The following is a 19,494-nucleotide window of genomic DNA, read 5'->3' as shown; positions in this document are numbered from 1 at the left end:
TAGCATAAAGATAAGGCGACAGAAGAAGAAGAGATAGAGAAATAGATAACGAAAGAGAAAAGCTAAGAGCGCAGCACGTGCAGCCATACCCCCATGCGCGCATGATTAGGCGCTAGCGGTCTGCTCCGAACATACTCCCCCCGTTGGAAGAGGTACTGTTTCAACTTCATCGGCAACGTGGGGCAGAACGGCTAGCTTGGCGATTTTGTGGCCTCCAATTGGCTAACAACTTTTCCAAAATGGGGTAAGCAGCGCTTGTGATCCTGCATGCGAATATGTAGTCAAGAAGGCAGCTGGATTTGCTACCGCAGCAAGTGTGCCCTCATCAGAATTATTAGTAGGATCCTTGACGACGGCAGCTAATACAGACTGAGGAGTTGACGCATTCGGCAGCCCTCCAGACACGATCCAACCAAGTTTTTGTGTTCTGAAGGGTTGGCAACGCGCTACCCAAATGAATTTGTCCCGTAGCCATTATTTCAAAGAAGAGTCCAGCACCAATTAGAAGATCTATTCGTCCCGATCGATTAAAATAAGGATCAGCAAGCGAAATATTATGCGGAATGATGTGGCATTTATGTTGAAATGAGGCTGATAATCAGTGATACTGTTCGTTACAACCGCGGAGAATGAAGCACGATAGCTTGCATCCCGGGATTGCGCAACAATGTCGACTGTCCTATCACAATTCAGAGAAGTTTCACCAATCCCAGAGACTAGTGTATGGGACTTTCGATGATTCCAATTTACCTGGTTTGCTAGGCAAGAAGTAATGAAATTTAGCTGGGACGCCGAGTCTAAGATTGCTCGGCAAGGCATAAATTCTCCAGCCTTATTCCTTACATAGACAATAGCGGTTGGAATCAACACGTAATCAATGGGCAGAATATTAGTGGGTTTTGGTGGAGGGTTTGATGAACGGTGATTAGGTTGGGATGATGAATGCGCTGATGAATGTGATGATGCTAATGCTGATGAAAATTATGTTGATGGCTGAGAGTTGGGAAATGGATCGGATGATAGAGATGAGGCGGTGGATGGTACAGATGGGTCCTGATTAAAATGCAACAATGAGTGGTGCTTTAATTGACAATATTTGCAGTGCGTTGACTTGCATTGCTGCAAACTATGCCCCTTGCACAAAGTTGAGGCACAGGTGCAACTTCCTTGCTTGTCTAAATCGAACATGCGGACTCAAATTTAAAAATCGAGAGCATTTTGGCAAATAACGATCCCTCGTATCAAAAAACGTACATAGCGGAAAATTTGAGCTACCAACTGAAGCAATGAAGCTATACTTATGCAGGGCTTTTTCCCACCTGCCGGCTTGGTGTTTGCTTTACAAAGGCTTGATCCGAATTTTCCATAATCCTACACCTCCTTTGCTAGAACGACTCCATAGAATCCCACGTAGCTAGGTTGTTGATGGACAAATCCTCTTCGAGCTTTCGTGCGACGATGTGAATCAGCAAACCGTCCAAGATTTGTTTCGTAGTGGCCAGGGTACGGATTGCTCGCAGATACGAATTCATGCAATCGCTTAACTCCCGAAGACCCTTGGCTGATCCCTTCTCGACACCTTTTAACCCAAATATTGCCTGTACGTGTGCCTGAAAATGTATAACTTTATTATCGAATCGATTTGTAAGTAAATCCAAATCCTTTCTATAATTGGCATTCGAGGGCTCAATCGAACGTATGGTCTCTAGAGCCACGCCGCCTAAACTTGACCTTAGATATTGTAATTTTTCAATATCACTTAGCTCTTCATCATTTCCGATGACCGTGCTGAACGTCGCAATAAAATCCGGCCAATCAGAATAGGATCCATGGAACCGAGCTATCTCCAAAATTGGCAACCGAGGCTTCCTAGATCGGAATGAAAGATCCGGATGATTAATAATGTCGATGGATGTTGAATTTGCAGCGGTTGCAGCCGGCAATTGAGATTTGCGAAGCGCCGCTAAACCTCGATTTATCTTCGCTTTCACATCCATGAACGCCGTGGAGAATTCAATTTTTCCAGCGAATTCTGTGCGGAATTAAAGGCCAGATTTAATAAATTAATCCACTCCAGTCGCGCCAGTAAATCAGCTTCATCAAACTGATCTACAGTCTCCGGATTTATGTAATAATTCATCGAGCTCAATTGCCGCAAAAGGGATTGGGCCTTGGCTCGGTAGAAGTCCACGTCACTTGGCGGCTCATTTTGATGCTGAACCGAGTTTGCCGTGTTAGACATCTTTATTTTCTCACGCGAAAAGAATTAATAAAGGGAAAATGTCTGACCACTTCGGTATATAGGAACCCGTTTGGTTTTCACCGCGCAAATTAAGAGGTAAATCAGCGTCACCGAGATGCAACGGAACCTCGACAATGTTGTTATTGTAATTGTCTGCCTCGAAACAGCGGAGTTTTGGCACACGCACGTCTATGCTATATATGCATAGGTAATATATGTTCAATAGGCGCTATTTACGACGCTTAAGCGCGAGCCATCTTTCTATACAATGCTTGGCAGAACACAGCTTTTGTTTAACAGCGCGATTTAACCGAAAATCAGCGGCCGGCTATATGCACTCAGCTTGTCATGTACAAGGTATGTGTTATGTGAGTTTGCTTGTGTGCTTATGACCGAATGCCAGTAAGCGACAGCGAAGCAAAGCGATTTGTTTAAACGATATTAAACAACGAACACCGGGTTGTAGGCTACGAGCCAAAGACTCTCGTCGGGGTCACCAAAATGTTTATAGGGAAGACAACGAATTTGCCACCCTTAAGCAATACTTATAACGCACGAATAGGTTATTATATGATGTGTATATTTTAGTTTTCACTTCTCTGGTCGGAGCTGCAACTACCGATCGAATACTTGACTTTAACATATATCACAACGCTTACAAAGTAGCTTAGCATAAAGATAAGGCGACAGAAGAAGAAGAGATAGAGAAATAGATAACGAAAGAGAAAAGCTAAGAGCGCAGCACGTGCAGCCATACCCCCATGCGCGCATGATTAGGCGCTAGCGGTCTGCTCCGAACATACTCCCCCCGTTGGAAGAGGTACTGTTTCAACTTCATCGGCAACGTGGGGCAGAACGGCTAGCTTGGCGATTTTGTGGCCTCCAATTGGCTAACAACTTTTCCAAAATGGGGTAAGCAGCGCTTGTGATCCTGCATGCGAATATGTAGTCAAGAAGGCAGCTGGATTTGCTACCGCAGCAAGTGTGCCCTCATCAGAATTATTAGTAGGATCCTTGACGACGGCAGCTAATACAGACTGAGGAGTTGACGCATTCGGCAGCCCTCCAGACACGATCCAACCAAGTTTTTGTGTTCTGAAGGGTTGGCAACGCGCTACCCAAATTAATTTGTCCCGTAGCCATTATTTCAAAGAAGAGTCCAGCACCAATTAGAAGATCTATTCGTCCCGATCGATTAAAATAAGGATCAGCAAGCGAAATATTATGCGGAATGATGTGGCATTTATGTTGAAATGAGGCTAATAATCAGTGATACTGTTCGTTACAACCGCGGAGAATGAAGCACGATAGCTTGCATCCCGGGATTGCGCAACAATGTCGACTGTCCTATCACAATTCAGAGAAGTTTCACCAATCCCAGAGACTAGTGTATGGGACTTTCGATGATTCCAATTTACCTGGTTTGCTAGGCTAGAAGTAATGAAATTTAGCTGGGACGCCGAGTCTAAGATTGCTCGGCAAGGCATAAATTCTCCAGCCTTATTCCTTACATAGACAATAGCGGTTGGAATCAACACGTAATCAATGGGCAGAATATTAGTGGGTTTTGGTGGAGGGTTTGATGAACGGTGATTAGGTTGGGATGATGAATGCGCTGATGAATGTGATGATGCTAATGCTGATGAAAATTATGTTGATGGCTGAGAGTTGGGAAATGGATCGGATGATAGAGATGAGGCGGTGGATGGTACAGATGGGTCCTGATTAAAATGCAACAATGAGTGGTGCTTTAATTGACAATATTTGCGGTGCGTTGACTTGCATTGCTGCAAACTATGCCCCTTGCGCAAAAAGTTGAGGCACAGGTGCAACTTCTTTGCTTGTCTTAATCGAACATGCGGACTCAAATTTAAAAATCGAGAGCATTTTGGCAAATAATGATCCCTCGCATCAAAAAACGTACATAGCGGAAAATTTGAGCTACCAACTGAAGCAATGAAGCTATACTTATGCAGGGCTTTTTCCCACCTGCCGGCTTGGTGCGACGATGTGAATCAGCAAACCGTCCAAGATTTGTTTCGTAGTGGCCAGGGTACGGATTGCTCGCAGATGCGAATTCATGCAATCGCTTAACTCCCGAAGACCCTTGGCTGATCCCTTCTCGACACCTTTTAACCCAAATATTGCCTGTACGTGTGCCTGAAAATGTATAACTTTATTATCGAATCGATTTGTAAGTAAATCCAAATCCTTTCTATAATTGGCATTCGAGGGCTCAATCGAACGTATGGTCTCTAGAGCCACGCCGCCTAAACTTGACCTTAGATATTGTAATTTTTCAATATCACTTAGCTCTTCATCATTTCCGATGACCGTGCTGAACGTCGCAATAAAATCCGGCCAATCAGAATAGGATCCATGGAACCGAGCTATCTCCAAAATTGGCAACCGAGGCTTCCTAGATCGGAATGAAAGATCCGGATGATTAATAATGTCGATGGATGTTGAATTTGCAGCGGTTGCAGCCGGCAATTGAGATTTGCGAAGCGCCGCTAAACCTCGATTTATCTTCGCTTTCACATCCATGAACGCCGTGGAGAATTCAATCCGATGATCGCTTGCTATCTCCGAAAAGTCCAATTTTTCCAGCGAATTCTGTGCGGAATTAAAGGCCAGATTTAATAAATTAATCCACTCCAGTCGCGCCAATAAATCAGTTTCATCAAACTGATCTACAGTCTCCGGATTTATGTAATAATTCATCGAGCTCAATTGCCGCAAAAGGGATTGGGCCTTGGCTCGGTAGAAGTCCACGTCACTTGGCGGCTCATTTTGATGCTGAACCGAGTTTTCCGTGTTAGACATCTTTATTTTCTCACGCGAAAAGAATTAATAAAAGGAAAATGTCTGACCGCTTCGGTATATAGGAACCCGTTTGGTTTTCACCGCGCAAATTAAGAGGTAAATCAGCGTCACCGAGATGCAACGGAACCTCGACAATGTTGTTATTGTAATTGTCTGCCTCGAAACAGCGGAGTTTTGGCAAACGCACGTCTATGCTATATATGCATAGGTAATATATGTTCAATAGGCGCTATTTACGACGCTTAAGCGCGAGCCACCTTTCTATACAATGCTTGGCAGAACACAGCTTTTGTTTAACAGCGCGATTTAACCGAAAATCAGCGGTCGGCTATATGCACTCAGCTTGTTATGTACAAGGTATGTGTGTATGTGAGTTTGCTTGTGTGCTTATGACCGAATGCCAGTAAGCGACAGCGAAGCAAAGCGATTTGTTTAAACGATATTAAACAACGAACACCGGGTTGTAGGCTCCGAGTCAAAGACTCTCGTCGGGGTCACCAAAATGTTTATAGGGAAGACAACGAATTTGCCACCCTTAAGCAATACTTATAACGCACGAATAGGTTATTATATGATGTGTATATTTTAGTTTTCACTTCTCTGGTCGGAGCTGCAACTACCGATCGAATACTTGACTTTAACATATATCAAAACGCTTACAATGTAGCTTAGCATAAAGATAAGGCGACAGAAGAAGAAGAGATAGAGAAATAGATAACGAAAGAGAAAAGCTAAGAGCGCAGCACGTGCAGCCATACACCCATGCGCGCATGATTAGGCGCCAGCGGTCTGCTCCGAACAGGCCATGATGGACTTATCCGAAGGTTTGCATTTAGATTTGAGTTCAAAGCATTTCCAATCTGTCTCCTAGAAGGACCTAGTGGATTAGATCACCGCCAATGCGAGAAGTTTTACTGATTTGAAAGTCGAGCTGAACACTTAACTGGAGAACAAGTACATGACGAGTATGCTTCAAAGCTATGGTTACCGTCATAACGGTCCTTTATCGTGTCATGGAGGAATCCATAAAACCGTGGAACGGCTAAGGAGGTACTACTTTTGGCCTCGGTTGGGGTCGGACGGGAAGACGCATGTCAATGCATGCGAGACATGCAAAATGACGAAGCCATCAAATCACGCTTTACGGCCGCCGTTGGGAAAAGCACCGGAAACTTTAAGATTTTTCCAACGCATATATGTTGACTTCTTGGGGCCTTATCCCCGTTCCAAGAGTGGGAACATAGGAATTTTCATTATCCTTGATCACTTCTCAAAAATCGTATATTTAAGACCTGCCAAGAGAATAAATGCTAGCGTTATTGTCAGATATTTAGAAGAACTGTTCATTACGTATGGGGTTCCAGAGACTGTCGTATCTGACAATGGATCCCAGTTCCGGTCAGAGACGTTCCGAACCTTAATGGAGACGTACAATATATCGCAGACGTTGACCGCGGTGCATTCTCCGCAAGCCAATGCTTCGGAAGGCGTAAATCGCTCCGTGATAGCAAGAATTCGATCCTACTTACGCCCTGATAAGATATGCTGTGCATTGCGAGCTTCATATCATTCCAGTATTGGGACTAGCCCATACTACATGGCTTTTGGTCAACACATGATAATGTCCGGGTCCACCTATTCGCTACTAAGAAAATTGAACTTGCTAGACGATCGATCTCTAGTGTACGACAGGCAGTATTCTTTTGATATAGTTCGGGAAAAAGCGACTAGAGAGATGCCAAAGGTTCACGACGCCATCGAGAAACGATACAACCTTCGTTCTCGAGAAGTCACGTTTGCGGAAGGGCAAGAAGTGTTCCGCCGTAACTTTAAGCAAAGTTGCTTTCAAACCGGATACAACGCTAAATTTGGACCCACGTTTGTGAGAGCTCGAGTGAGAAAGAAGATTGGTAGTTCATACTACGAATTGGAAGACCTCCAGGGTCGTCTCTTAGGCAACTTTCATGCCAAGGACATTCGTAAGTGATGCCGCTTCAGGGCAATCCATCTAGGGTGCCTGAGGAAAACAACCTAGCCTGATTTTGGTGGGGGGCTTTGTAACGGCCTGAAGCGACAGTTTTAAAAAACCCGCAATGAACGTCGATTAACTAGGGGAGCTAAAATAGGACGTTGCCACCTAGTGAAGATAGTTCTCAAGTCAGCTGTTAGCAAATAATGTTGCTAAGTGTGACTCCTGCCATATGTCAGTGGCCGCGAAGTTCCTCCAGCCATTTTTGATCTCGGCCTATTTTGTTCTTGATTTATCTGCAAATAGACGTGTGTGTGCTACGAGTAGCCTATAATTGAATTTTAATGGCAAAGGTTATTATTCCGTCTCGCCTTGACTAACCTATATTCACAGAAAGAGAGTAAATGCCAAACTTTGTACGCCGGCGTCGGCAGCAGCAGTGTTCGCACTTGGTGCAAAAATTTGATAGTCAAAGCCAAAAGTAACAAAACGGTGAAGCCGTTTTTAGGCTATAAGTTTAATGTTAAACTGTTTGCAGGTGTGATTTCGGCCACCGCCTTCGCGTTCTCGCCATGAGCATTGAGTTTGCGGCTGGGCGAGGCTGTGTTCGTATTATTTCGAGAATTTCTCCCCGGAAGGCCTCACAGACCTTTCGAGGCGAACGAGTTGTTTTAGAGAAACACCTCTGTTGGGGAAGTTAAACTAAAAAGAGAAGACCTAATGGAGATCTAAGTTCGAGCTGAGCATCAAAGGCGTCGGACGCTTCGTCGAGGGATTCTTTATGTACTAGGGCGCGCGCATTGCCAATTGGGAGGATGTGCCTCCGGCTCGGTGAACTCTCGATAAACTTAATTCGGCTGAATAGCCATTTCTACCTAGCCTGTAAACCCTCTTGATAAGCTTAGCCTTAAATATTTTCATAGTTAGGATAAGTTAAAGAGAGCCAATTGATAGAATAGGCAGAATTGGAACTAAGCGGGTGCTATCGCTCTTGAGAAAGATGCTGGTGGATTTTCCTTCTTTGCCGAAAGAATACCTCACTCTTTCTTTACAGATAAAATCTTTCAGAAGATCGATATTCGTCGTGGGGAAAAAAATGCAGTGAGTCACCAAACCAAGTTCATGAATTTCCATTCGCGTTTCTCAAGAGATTGATGTAAAAATATAAAGTAACGCTTGATTCTAGTGCCTACTAAAGCTAAGATAATTGCATGATTTTTTTTTATGCTAGCACCCGTACTTTGAAACCGATTTTGCCAAAATAGAGAGGTCATTTTTAGATACTATTACTATAAGTTAAGATAACGCCGTGGTCATTGTTTGAGGTATTGAAGCACTTGAAGCCATCTTTGATGTTATACATTAAGAAATTACAAATATTCGGAAGAAGTTAAAATCCATTAAGTTGAATTTGTATAGAACTCTTAAGATTGCAGAAAATTTTACTGTCGTGAAATATTATGGCTAAGGGGTGTAGTGTTATCTCATCATTTTCAATTAATGAATACCAATAAAACAATGTATTTCTAAGCTTGAATCCAACTGAACTCTGCTGATGTAACCGTGCGCGTAGGAAGAATTCGAAGGGGTCACCCGAGTCCAGCTCGAAGGGCGTGATCACAGGATGGGAGGGCATATCGCGACCACAACAACAGCAGTGGGTTCGGTTCCCTGGGTTTCTTCAATCTTTTCTGCTTTTAAACCTTTTTTTTCGAGTTTTCTATTCTCAGTTACCGAGTAAGGCCGGACCCTATAGCGTGGCCAGCAAGTATCGACTCTTGGAGTCACAGCCCGCGAGGGGTATTCTTCACAAGGGGATCAGGAACACTAGAGGGTTAGTTTTCGAACAGCCTGCAGTCCGTTCAATTTCTAGGATTTTACTCACTCCCTACTTCGACTCTCTAATCTTAAAACGGAAAATTATGAAGTCCACTTTGGTATCCTATTATCTTGAATTTTTCCGAGGAACCTCAGTAACAATAATAATAAAACCTACGCCGCGGAAAAATCAAGCACCGAGTTCAGTTTAAACACCAATTAAGCAAAAGAAAGATGATAAGTTGTTGCGAATTTAGTTCGTAAGTTTTTTCGTTAGGAATATAGAAATCTTGATTTTGTTATAGACGAAGTGGGTCTAGACCGATCGCCAGACAAAGCTTCACGGGGAGCTCAGAAGATGTTCTGTCCAATATGCAAAAACGAAATCGAGCACGAAGAGGAAAAGTTCGAAACCGTGTGTAAACATGAGTGAATGTTGTCCGTTATGTCAAGCCAATTGTAGACCAGTAACAGAACCAAAAGGATCCGTAACCCGGTCGAAATCCAAAACCCGTCCGACGGACGTTGGTATCTCCACAGATGATGTTCCCGTTTGCTCAGAAAATACACGCAGTTCCACTAGTGATCCTATCACCACAGCTACAGTCATGACCCTCGTCGCGATGAAGCGTAGGATGTTCGCCGCACTATCTAAAAAAATGTCAGAATCTATACAGTCAGCAGCAGCTGAATGCGTAATAGCAATGTTAAGAGTAGGTCCACGTCGCCAGCATTAGTTGAGGAAAGAGATGGACGGCGTCGTGATTTCGAGCAGTTTCTTAGTATGCGCCCAAACCGGCCAAATTCGGGTTCTCCTCTTTTTCATAGAAGCACAGCTATAGAAAGCGGAGTAAGACCGGAGAAGGTAGTGCACATCCTGAATGGATGGAAGATAAAGTACACCGGATCCGGGGTGTCAATAGACGATTTCATCAGCCAACGAGTACGATAACGTCAAGAAAGCGATAGAATTTTACATTATGCCATCGTTAAAGAAGGATCTATACCTAGGTGATGTTTGGAAGTTTTTTGGTTTATTGCCTAGTAGATTGCGGGTAGCTGAAATGGAGCTCAAGGAGGGAGTCTAGATAGCACCACTGAAGACGTAGACCAACATGACTTGTCCGCTGGAGAGAAAACAAAGTTGGCCAAGGCAGTCAGTTGTTTCCCATCATTTAAGGAGGAAGGACTGGGAAAACCAACCTAATTTTGCATTCAATCGATGTGGGGATGGTCAAACCAATTAAACAACGCCATTTTCCGGTCTCTCCCGCTGTGGAGAAATTTATGTATACAGAGATTGATAGAATGTTGTAGTTGGGAGTCATTGAAGAATCAGAGAGTGCATGGTTATCGCCCATAGTTCTTGTGACTAAGCCTGGGAAGCTTAGGATTTGCCTGGATTGTCGAAAAGTCTATAGTCATACCGAAAAGGATGCTTACCCTCTTCCGAAAATTAGCGGAATATTAAGTCGCTTGCCGAGAGCGAAATACAAAACCAGCATCGATCTAAAAGATGCTTACTGGCAGGTGCCGTTAGACGTTCAGTCTCGCGACGAAACAGCGTTTACAGTGCCTGGGAAGCCGCTTTAACAATTTAGCGTTATGCCTTTCGGATTATGTAACGCCACAAGTACAATGTCCCGGCTAATGGATAAGGTGGTCTCTGCTTATCTTAGGAATAAGGTGTTCATTTATGTAGACGATGTTGTAGTTTCGGCTACCTTCCTTATGCACTTAGAGGTGTTGAGAGAAATAGCTGTTCACATCAGGCGAGCAGGATTGACGATAAACGTCGGCAAGAGCCATTTCTGCATGAAGCCACATCATCGGTGATGGGGGAATCAGGACCGATCCAGACAAGCTGAAGGCTATCACAGACTTCCCAGTACCCAAGACACTCCGGGCTTTTCGTAGTTTCATGGGATGGATCGGGTGGTATCGGAAATGTGTGCCGAATTTTGCGTCGCTAGCCGCTCCTCTGACTAACTTAATGACTACAAAACGAAAGTTCTCCTTAACTCCAGAGGCATTGAAGACATTCGAGTCGTTGAAAACTTGCCTCTGCCAATCTGCCCGTCTTGTGCAGCCCAAACTTTAAAAAGCCGTTTGCTATCCATTGTGACGCCAGCAAGACAGGAGTTGGAGCTGTCCTGGTGCAGGTTTCAAAAGAAGGAGACGAACGACCAAGTGCGTTAATTTTAAAGAAACTAAATCGAGCCCAAAGAAATTACACTGAACAAGAGTGCCTGGCAGCTGTAGCATAAGGGAAGTTCAAGTTTGAGATCTAACCAGGTCAAGGTCGCTTTAACGTTGTACCAGACACGTTATCTCGTATGAACGAAGATAAAATGGCCATGTTTATGGAGAAGACAACGAATAGGTTATTATATGCTGTGTATTTTTTCGTTTTCACTTCTCTGGTCGGAGCTGCAACTACCGATCGAATGCTTGACATAAACATATATCAAAACGCTTACAATGTAGTTAAGCATAAAGATAAGGCGACAGAAGAAGAAGAGATTGAGAAATAGATAATGAAAGAGAAAAGCTAAGAGCGCAGCACGTGCAGCCATACCCCCATGCGCGCATGATTAGGCGCTAGCGGTCTGCTCCGAACATACTCCCCCCGTTGGAAGAGGTACTGTTTCAACGTCATCGGCAACGTGGGGCAGAACGGCTAGCTTGGCGATTTTGTGGCCTGCAATTGGCTAACAACTTTTCCGATATGGGGTCAGCAGCGCTTGTGATCCTGCATGCGAATATGTAGTCAAGAAGGCAGCTGGATTTGCTACGGCTGCAAGTGTGCTCTCATCAGAATTATTAGTAGGATCCTTGACGACGGCAGCTAATACAGACTGAGGAGTTGACGCATTCGGCAGCCCTCCAGACACGATCCAACCAAGTTTTTGTGTTCTGAAGGGTTGGCAACGCGCTGCCCAAATGAATTTGTCCCGTAGCCATTATTTCAAAGAAGAGTTAGAAGATCTATTCGTCCCGATCGATTTAAATAAGGATCAGCAAGCGAAATATTATGCGGAATTTTCCATGATGTGGCATTTATGTTGAAATGAGGCTGATAATCTGTGATACTGTTCGTTACAACCGCGGAGAATGAAGCACGATAGCTTGCATCCCGGGATTGCGCAACAATGTCGACTGTCCTATCACAATTCAGAGAAGTTTCACCAATCCCAGAGACTAGTGTATGGGACTTTCGATGATTCCAATTTACCTGGTTTGCTAGGCAAGAAGTAATGAAATTTAGCTGGGACGCCGAGTCTAAGATTGCTCGGCAAGGCAAAAATTCTCCAGCCTTATTCCTCACATAGACAATAGCGGTTGGAATCAACACGTAATCAATGGGCAGAATATTAGTGGGTTTTGGTGGAGGGTTTGATAAACGGTGATTATGTTGGGATGATGAATGCTATGATGAATGTGATGATGCTAGTGCTGATGAAAATGATATTGATGGCTGAGAGTTGGGAAATGGATCGGATGATAGAGATGAGGCGGTGGATGGTACAGATGGGTCCTGATTAAAATGCAACAATGAGTGATGCTTTAATTACAATATTTGCAGTGCGTTGACTTGCATTGCTGCAAACTATGCCCCTTGCGCAAAAAGTTGAGGCACAGGTGCAACTTCTTTGAGAGCATTTTGGCAAATAATGATCCCTCGCATCAAAAAACGTACATAGCGAAAAATTTGAGCTACCAACTGAAGCAATGAAGCTTTACTTATGCAGGGCTTTTTCCCACCTGCCGGCTTGGTGTTTGCTTTACAAAGGCTTGATCCGAATTTTCCATAATCCTACACCTCCTTTGCTAGAACGACTCCATAGAATCCCACGTAGCTAGGTTGTTGATGGACAAATCCTCTTCGAGCTTTCGTGCGACGATGTGAATCAGCAAACCGTCCAAGATTTGTTTCGTAGTGGCCAGGGTACGGATTGCTCGCAGATGCGAATTCATGCAATCGCTTAACTCCCGAAGACCCTTGGCTGATCCCTTCTCGACACCTTTTAACCCAAATATTGCCTGTACGTGTGCCTGAAAATGTAGAACTTTATTATCGAATCGATTTGTAAGTAAATCCAAAGCCTTTGTATAATTGGCATTCGAGGGCTCAATCGAAGGTATGGTCTCTAGACCGGTCCGATGACCGTGCTGAACGTCGCAATAAAATCCGGCCAATCAGAATAGGATCCATGGAACCGAGCTATCTCCAAAATTGGCAACAGAGGGTTCCTAGATCGGAAAGAAAGATCCGGATGATTAATAATGTCGATGGATGTTGAATTTGCAGCGGTTGCAGCCGGTAATTGAGATTTGCGAAGCGGCGCTAAACCTCGATTTATCTTCGCCTTCACATCCATGAACGCCGTGGAGAATTCAATCCGATGATCGCTTGCTATCTCCGAAAAGTCCAATTTTACCAGCGAATTCTGTGCGAATTAATCCACTCCAGTCGCGCCAGTAAATCAGCTTCATCAAACTGATCTACAGTCTCCGGATTTAAGTAATAATTCATCGAGCTCAATTGCCGCAATAGGGATTGGGCCTTGGCTCATTAGAAGTCCACGTCACTTGGCGGCTCATTTTGATGCTGAACCGAGTTTTCCGTGTTAGACATCTTTATTTTCTCACGCGAAAAGAATTAATAAAGGGAAAATGTCTGACCACTTCGGTATATAGGAACCCGTTTGGTTTTCACCGCGCAAATTAAGAGGTAAATCAGCGTCACCGAGATGCAACGGAACCTCGACAATGTTGTTATTGTAATTGTCTGCCTCGAAACAGCGGAGTTTTGGCACACGCACGTCTATGCTATATATGCATAGGTAATATATGTTCAATAGGCGCTATTTACGACGGTTAAGCGCGAGCCACCTTTCTATACAATGCTTGGCACAACACAGCTTTTGTTTAACAGCACGATTTAACCGAAAATCAGCGACCGGCTATATGCACTCAGCTTGTTATGTACAAGGTATGTGTGTATGTGAGTTTGCTTGTGTGCTTATGACCAAATGCCAGTAAGCGACAGCGAAGCAAAGTGATTTGTTTAAACGATATTAAGCAACGAACACCGGGTTGCAGGCTCCGAGCCAAAGAATCTCGTCAGGGTCACCAAAATGTTTATAGGGAAGACAACGAATTTGCCACCCTTGAGCAATAATTATAACGCACGAATAGGTTATTATATGCTGTGTATATTTTCGTTTTCACTTTTCTGGTCGGAGCTGCAACTACCGATCGAATGCTTGACTTTATCATATATCAAAACGCTTACAATGTAGCTTAGCATAAGCTAAGATAAGGCGACAGAAGAAGAAGAGAAAGAGAAATAGATAACGAAAGAGAAAAGCTAAGAGCGCAGCACGTGCAGCCATACACCCATGCGCGCATGATTAGGCACAAGCGGTCTGCTTCGAACAGGCCATGATGGACTTATCCGAAGGTTTGCATTTAGATTTGAGTTCAAAGCATTTCCAATCTGACTCCTAGAAGGACCTAGTGGATTAGATCACCGCCAATGCGAGAAGTTTTACTGATTTGAAAGTCGAGCTGAACACTTAACTGGAGAACAAGTACATGACGAGTATGCTTCAAAGCTATGGTTACCGTCATAACGGTCCTTTATCGTATCATGGAGGAATCCATAAAACCGTGGAACGGCTAAGGAGGTACTACTTTTGGCCTCGGTTGGGGTCGGACGGGAAGACGCATGTCAATGCATGCGAGACATGCAAAATGACGAAGCCATCGAATCACGCTTTACGGCCGCCGTTGGGAAAAGCACCGGAAACTTTAAGATTTTTCCAACGCATATATGTTGACTTCTTGGGGCCTTATCCCCGTTCCAAGAGTGGGAACATAGGAATTTTCATTATCCTTGATCACTTCTCAAAAATCGTATATTTAAGACCTGCCAAGAGAATAAATGCTAGCGTTATTGTCAGATATTTAGAAGAAGAACTGTTCATTACGTATGGGGTTCCAGAGACTGTCGTATCTGACAATGGATCCCAGTTCCGGTCAGAGACGTTCCGAACCTTAATGGAGACGTACAATATATCGCAGACGTTGACCGCGGTGCATTCTCCGCAAGCCAATGCTTCGGAAGGCGTAAATCGCTCCGTGATAGCAAGAATTCGATCCTACTTACGCCCTGATAAGATATGCTGTGCATTGCGAGCTTCATATCATTCCAGTATTGGGACTAGCCCATACTACATGGCTTTTGGTCAACACATGATAATGTCCGGGTCCACCTATTCGCTACTAAGAAAATTGAACTTGCTAGACGATCGATCTCTAGTGTACGACAGGCAGTATTCTTTTGATATAGTTCGGGAAAAAGCGACTAGAGAGATGCCAAAGGTTCACGACGCCATCGAGAAACGATACAACCTTCGTTCTCGAGAAGTCACGTTTGCGGAAGGGCAAGAAGTGTTCCGCCGTAACTTTAAGCAAAGTTGCTTCCAAACCGGATACAACGCTAAATTTGGACCCACGTTTGTGAGAGCTCGAGTGAGAAAGAAGATTGGTAGTTCATACTACGAATTGGAAGACCTCCAGGGTCGTCTCTTAGGCAACTTTCATGCCAAGGACATTCGTAAGTGATGCCGCTTCAGGGCAATCCATCTAGGGTGCCTGAGGAAAACAACCTAGCCTGATTTTGGTGGGGGGCTTTGTAACGGCCTGAAGCGACAGTTTTAAAAAACCCGCAATGAAAGTCGATTAACTAGGGGAGCTAAAATAGGACGTTGCCACCTAGTGAAGATAGTTCTCAAGTCAGCTGTTAGCAAATAATGTTGCCAAGTGTGACTCCTGCCATATGTCAGTGGCCGCGAAGTTCCTCCAGCCATTTTTGATCTCGGCCTATTTTGTTCTTGATTTATCTGCGAATAGACGTGTGTGTGCTACGAGTAGCCTATAATTGAATTTTAATGGCAAAGGTTATTATTCCGTCTCGCCTTGACTAACCTATATTCACAGAAAGAGAGTAAATGCCAAACTTTGTACGCCGGCGTCGGCAGCAGCAGTGTTCGCACTTGGTGCAAAAATTTGATAGTCAAATCCAAAAGTAACAAAACGGTGAAGCCGTCTTTGGGGTATAAGTTTAATGTTAAACTGTTTGCAGGTGTGATTTCGGCCACCGCCTTCGCGTTCTCGCCATGAGCATTGAGTTTGCGGCTGGGCGAGGCTGTGTTCGTATTATTTCGAGAATTTCTCCCCGGAAGGCTTCACAGACCTTTCGAGGCGAACGAGTTGTTTTAGAGAAACACCTCTGTTGCCTCTGCGGGAAGGTTGCTCCGGAACTAACAAGGAGCAACGAGAAGACCTAATGGAGATCTAAGTTCGAGCTGAGCATCAAAGGCGTCGGACGCTTCGTCGAGGGATTCTTCATGTACTAGGGCGCGCGCATTGCCAATTGGGAGGATGTGCCTCCGGCTCGGTGAACTCTCGATAAACTTAATTCGGCTGAATAGCCATTTCTACCTAGCCTGTAAACCCTCTTGATAAGCTTAGCCTTAAATATTTTTATAGTTAGGATAATTTAAAGAGAGCCAATTGATAGAATAGGCAGAATTGGAACTAAGCGGGTGCTATCGCTCTTGAGAGAGATGCTGGTGGATTTTCCTTCTTTGCCGAAAGAATACCTCACTCTTTCTTTACAGATAAAATCTTTCAGAAGATCGATATTCGTCGTGGGGAAAAAATGCAGTGAGTCACCAAACCAAGTTCATGAATTTCCATTCGCGTTTCTCAAGAGATTGATGTAAAAATATAAAGTAACGCTTGATTCTAGTGCCTACTAAAGCTAAGATAATTGGATGATTTTTTTTTATGCTAGCGCCCGTACTTTGAAACCGAATTTACCAAAATAGAGAGGTTATTTTTAGATACTATTACTATAAGTTAAGATAACGCCGTGGTCATTGTTTGAGGTATTGAAGCACTTGAAGCCATCTTTGATGTTATACATTAAGAAATTACAAATATTCGGAAGAAGTTAAAATCCATTAAGTTAAATTTGTATAGAACTCTTAAGATTGCAGAAAATTTTACTGTCGTGAAATATTATGGCTAAGGGGTGTAGTGTTATCTCATCATTTTCAATTAATGAATACCAATAAAACAATGTATTTCTAAGCTTGAATCCAACTGAACTCTGCTGATGTAACCATGCGCGTAGGAAGAATTCGAAGGGGTCACCCGAGTCCAGCTCGAAGGGCGTGATCACAGGATGGGAGGGCATATCGCGACCACAACAACAGCAGTGGGTTCGGTTCCCTAGGTTTCTTCAATCTTTTCTGCTTTTAAACCTTTTTTTTTCGAGTTTTCTATTCTCAGTTACCGAGTAAGGCCGGACCCTATAGCGTGCCCAGCAAGTATCGACTCTTGGAGTCACAGCCCGCGAGGGGTATTCTTCGCAAGGGGATCAGGAACACTAGAGGGTTAGTTTTCGAACAGCATGCAGTCCGTTCAATTTCTAGGATTTTACTCACTCCCTACTTCGACTCTCTAATCTTAAAACGGAAAATTATGAAGTCCACTTTGGTATCCTATTATCTTGAATTTTTCCGAGGAACCTCAGTAACAATAATAATAAAACCTACGCCGCGGAAAAATCAAGCACCGAGTTCAGTTTAAACACCAATTAAGCAAAAGAAAGATGATAAGTTGTTGCGAATTTAGTTCGTAAGTTTTTTCGTTAGGAATATAGAAATCTTGATTTTGTTATAGACGAAGTGGGTCTAGACCGATCGCCAGACAAAGCTTCACGGGGAGCTCAGAAGATGTTCTGTCCAATATGCAAACACGAAATCGAGCACGAAGAGGAAAAGTTCGAATCCGTGTGTAAACATGAGTGAATGTTGTCCGTTATGTCAAGCCAATTGTAGACCAGTAACAGAACCAAAAGGATCCGTAACCCGGTCGAAATCCAAAACCCGTCCGACGGACGTTGGTATCTCTACAGATGATGTTCCCGTTTGCTCAGAAAATACACGCAGTTCCACTTGTGATCCGACCACCACAGCTACAGCCATGACCCCCGTCGCGATGAAGCGTAAGATGTTCGCCGCACTATCTAAAAAAAATGTCAGAATCTATACAGTCAGCTGTAGCTGAATGCGTAATAGCAATGTTAAGAGTAGGTCCATGTCGCCAGCATTAGTTGAGGAAAGAGAGGGACGGCGTCGTGATTTCGAGCAGTTTCTTAGTATGCGCCCAAACCGGCCAAATTCGGGTCCTTCTCTTTTTCATAGAAGCACAGCTATAGAAAGCGGAGTAAGACCGGAGAAGGTAGTGCACATCCTGAATGGATGGAAGATAAAGTACACCGGATCCGGGGTGTCAATAGACGATTTCATCAGCCAACGAGTACGATAACGTCAAGAAAGCGATAGAATTTTACATTATGCCGTCGTTAAAGAAGGATCTATACTTAGGTGATGTTTGGAAGTTTTATGGTTTATTGCCTAGTAGATTGCAAGTGCTGAAATGGAGCTCAAGGAGGGAGTCTAGATAGCACCAGTGAAGGCGTAGACCAACATGACTTGTCCGCTGAAGAGAAAACAAGGATGGTCAAGGCAGTCAGTTGTTTCCCATCATTTAAGGAGGAAGGACTGGGAAAACCAACCTAATTTTGCATTCAATCGATGTGGGGATGGTCAAACCAATTAAACAACGCCATTTTCCGGTCTCTCCCGCTGTGGAGAAAGTTATGTATACAGAGATTGATAGAATGTTGTAGTTGGGAGTCATTGAAGAATCAGAGAGTGCGTGGTTATCGCCCATAGTTCTTGTGACTAAGCCTGGGAAGCTTAGGATTTGCCTGGATTGTCGAAAAGTCTATAGTCATACCGAAAAGGATGCTTACCCTCTTCCAAAAATTAGCGGAATATTAAGTCGCTTGCCGAGAGCGGAATACATAACCAGCATCGATCTAAAAGATGCTTACTGGCAGGTGCCGTTAGACGTTCAGTCTCGCGACGAAACAGCGTTTACAGTGCCTGGGAAGCCGCTTTAACAATTTAGCGTTATGCCTTTCGGATTATGTAACGCCACAAGTACAATGTCCCGGCTAATGGATAAGGTGGTCTCTGCTCACCTTAGGAATAAGGTGTTCATTTATCTAGACGATGTTGTAGTTTCGGCTACCTTCCTTATGCACTTAGAGGTGTTGAGAGAAATAGCTGTTCACATCAGGCGAGCAGGATTGACGATAAACGTAGGCAAGAGCCATTTCTGCATGAAGCCACATCATCGGTGATGGGGGAATTAGGACCGATCCAGACAAGATGAAGGCTATCACAGACTTCCCAGTACCCAAGACACTCCGGGCTTTTCGTAGTTTCATGGGATGGTGCGGGTGGTATCGGAAATGTGTGCCGAATTTTGCGTCGCTAGCCGCTCCTCTGACTAACTTAATGACTACAAAACGGAAGTTCTCCTTAACTCCAGAGGCATTGAAGACATTCGAGTCCTTGAAAACTTGCCCCTGCCAATCTGCCCGTCTTGTGCAGCCCAGACTTCAAAAAGCCGTTTGCTATCCATTGTGACGCCAGCAAGACAGGAGTTGGAGCTGTCCTGGTGCAGGTTTCAAAAGAAGGAGACGAAC

The 19,494-nt window shown here is 44.0% G+C and overlaps 2 protein-coding genes and 1 pseudogene across 2 annotated transcripts; 2 read left to right on the top strand and 1 right to left on the bottom strand.

Moving 5' to 3' along the window:
* Nucleotides 1-1,298: 1,298 nt before the first annotated feature.
* Nucleotides 1,299-5,132, bottom strand: LOC147644857 (uncharacterized; annotated as a pseudogene).
* A 1,450-nt stretch (nt 5,133-6,582) lies between these two features.
* LOC147644856 (uncharacterized) lies at nt 6,583-7,232 on the top strand. The gene has a single exon (XM_086839888.1). It carries the CDS (start codon nt 6,666-6,668, stop codon nt 7,053-7,055), a length of 390 nt encoding a protein of 129 aa, XP_086696014.1. The 5' UTR covers nt 6,583-6,665; the 3' UTR covers nt 7,056-7,232.
* A 7,866-nt stretch (nt 7,233-15,098) lies between these two features.
* Nucleotides 15,099-17,051, top strand: LOC147644855 (uncharacterized). The gene has a single exon (XM_086839886.1). The coding sequence runs from the start codon at nt 15,099-15,101 to the stop codon at nt 15,486-15,488; it is 390 nt and encodes a 129-aa protein (XP_086696012.1). The 3' UTR covers nt 15,489-17,051.
* Nucleotides 17,052-19,494: the final 2,443 nt, after the last annotated feature.

The sequence above is a fragment of the Drosophila serrata genome, unplaced genomic scaffold, assembly GCF_035046125.1.
Source record: "Drosophila serrata isolate PLE 108 unplaced genomic scaffold, ASM3504612v1 contig_82, whole genome shotgun sequence".
NCBI lineage: Eukaryota > Metazoa > Arthropoda > Insecta > Diptera > Drosophilidae > Drosophila > Drosophila serrata.
The sequence above is the reverse complement of the archived record's forward strand: the minus strand, read 5'-3'. Positions and strand labels throughout refer to the sequence as shown.

Coding starts and splice junctions, on each gene's coding strand:
- LOC147644855 (XM_086839886.1), top strand. CDS start 15,099: ATGGCTTTTGGTCAACACATGATAATGTCCGGGTCCACCTATTCGCTA.
- LOC147644856 (XM_086839888.1), top strand. CDS start 6,666: ATGGCTTTTGGTCAACACATGATAATGTCCGGGTCCACCTATTCGCTA.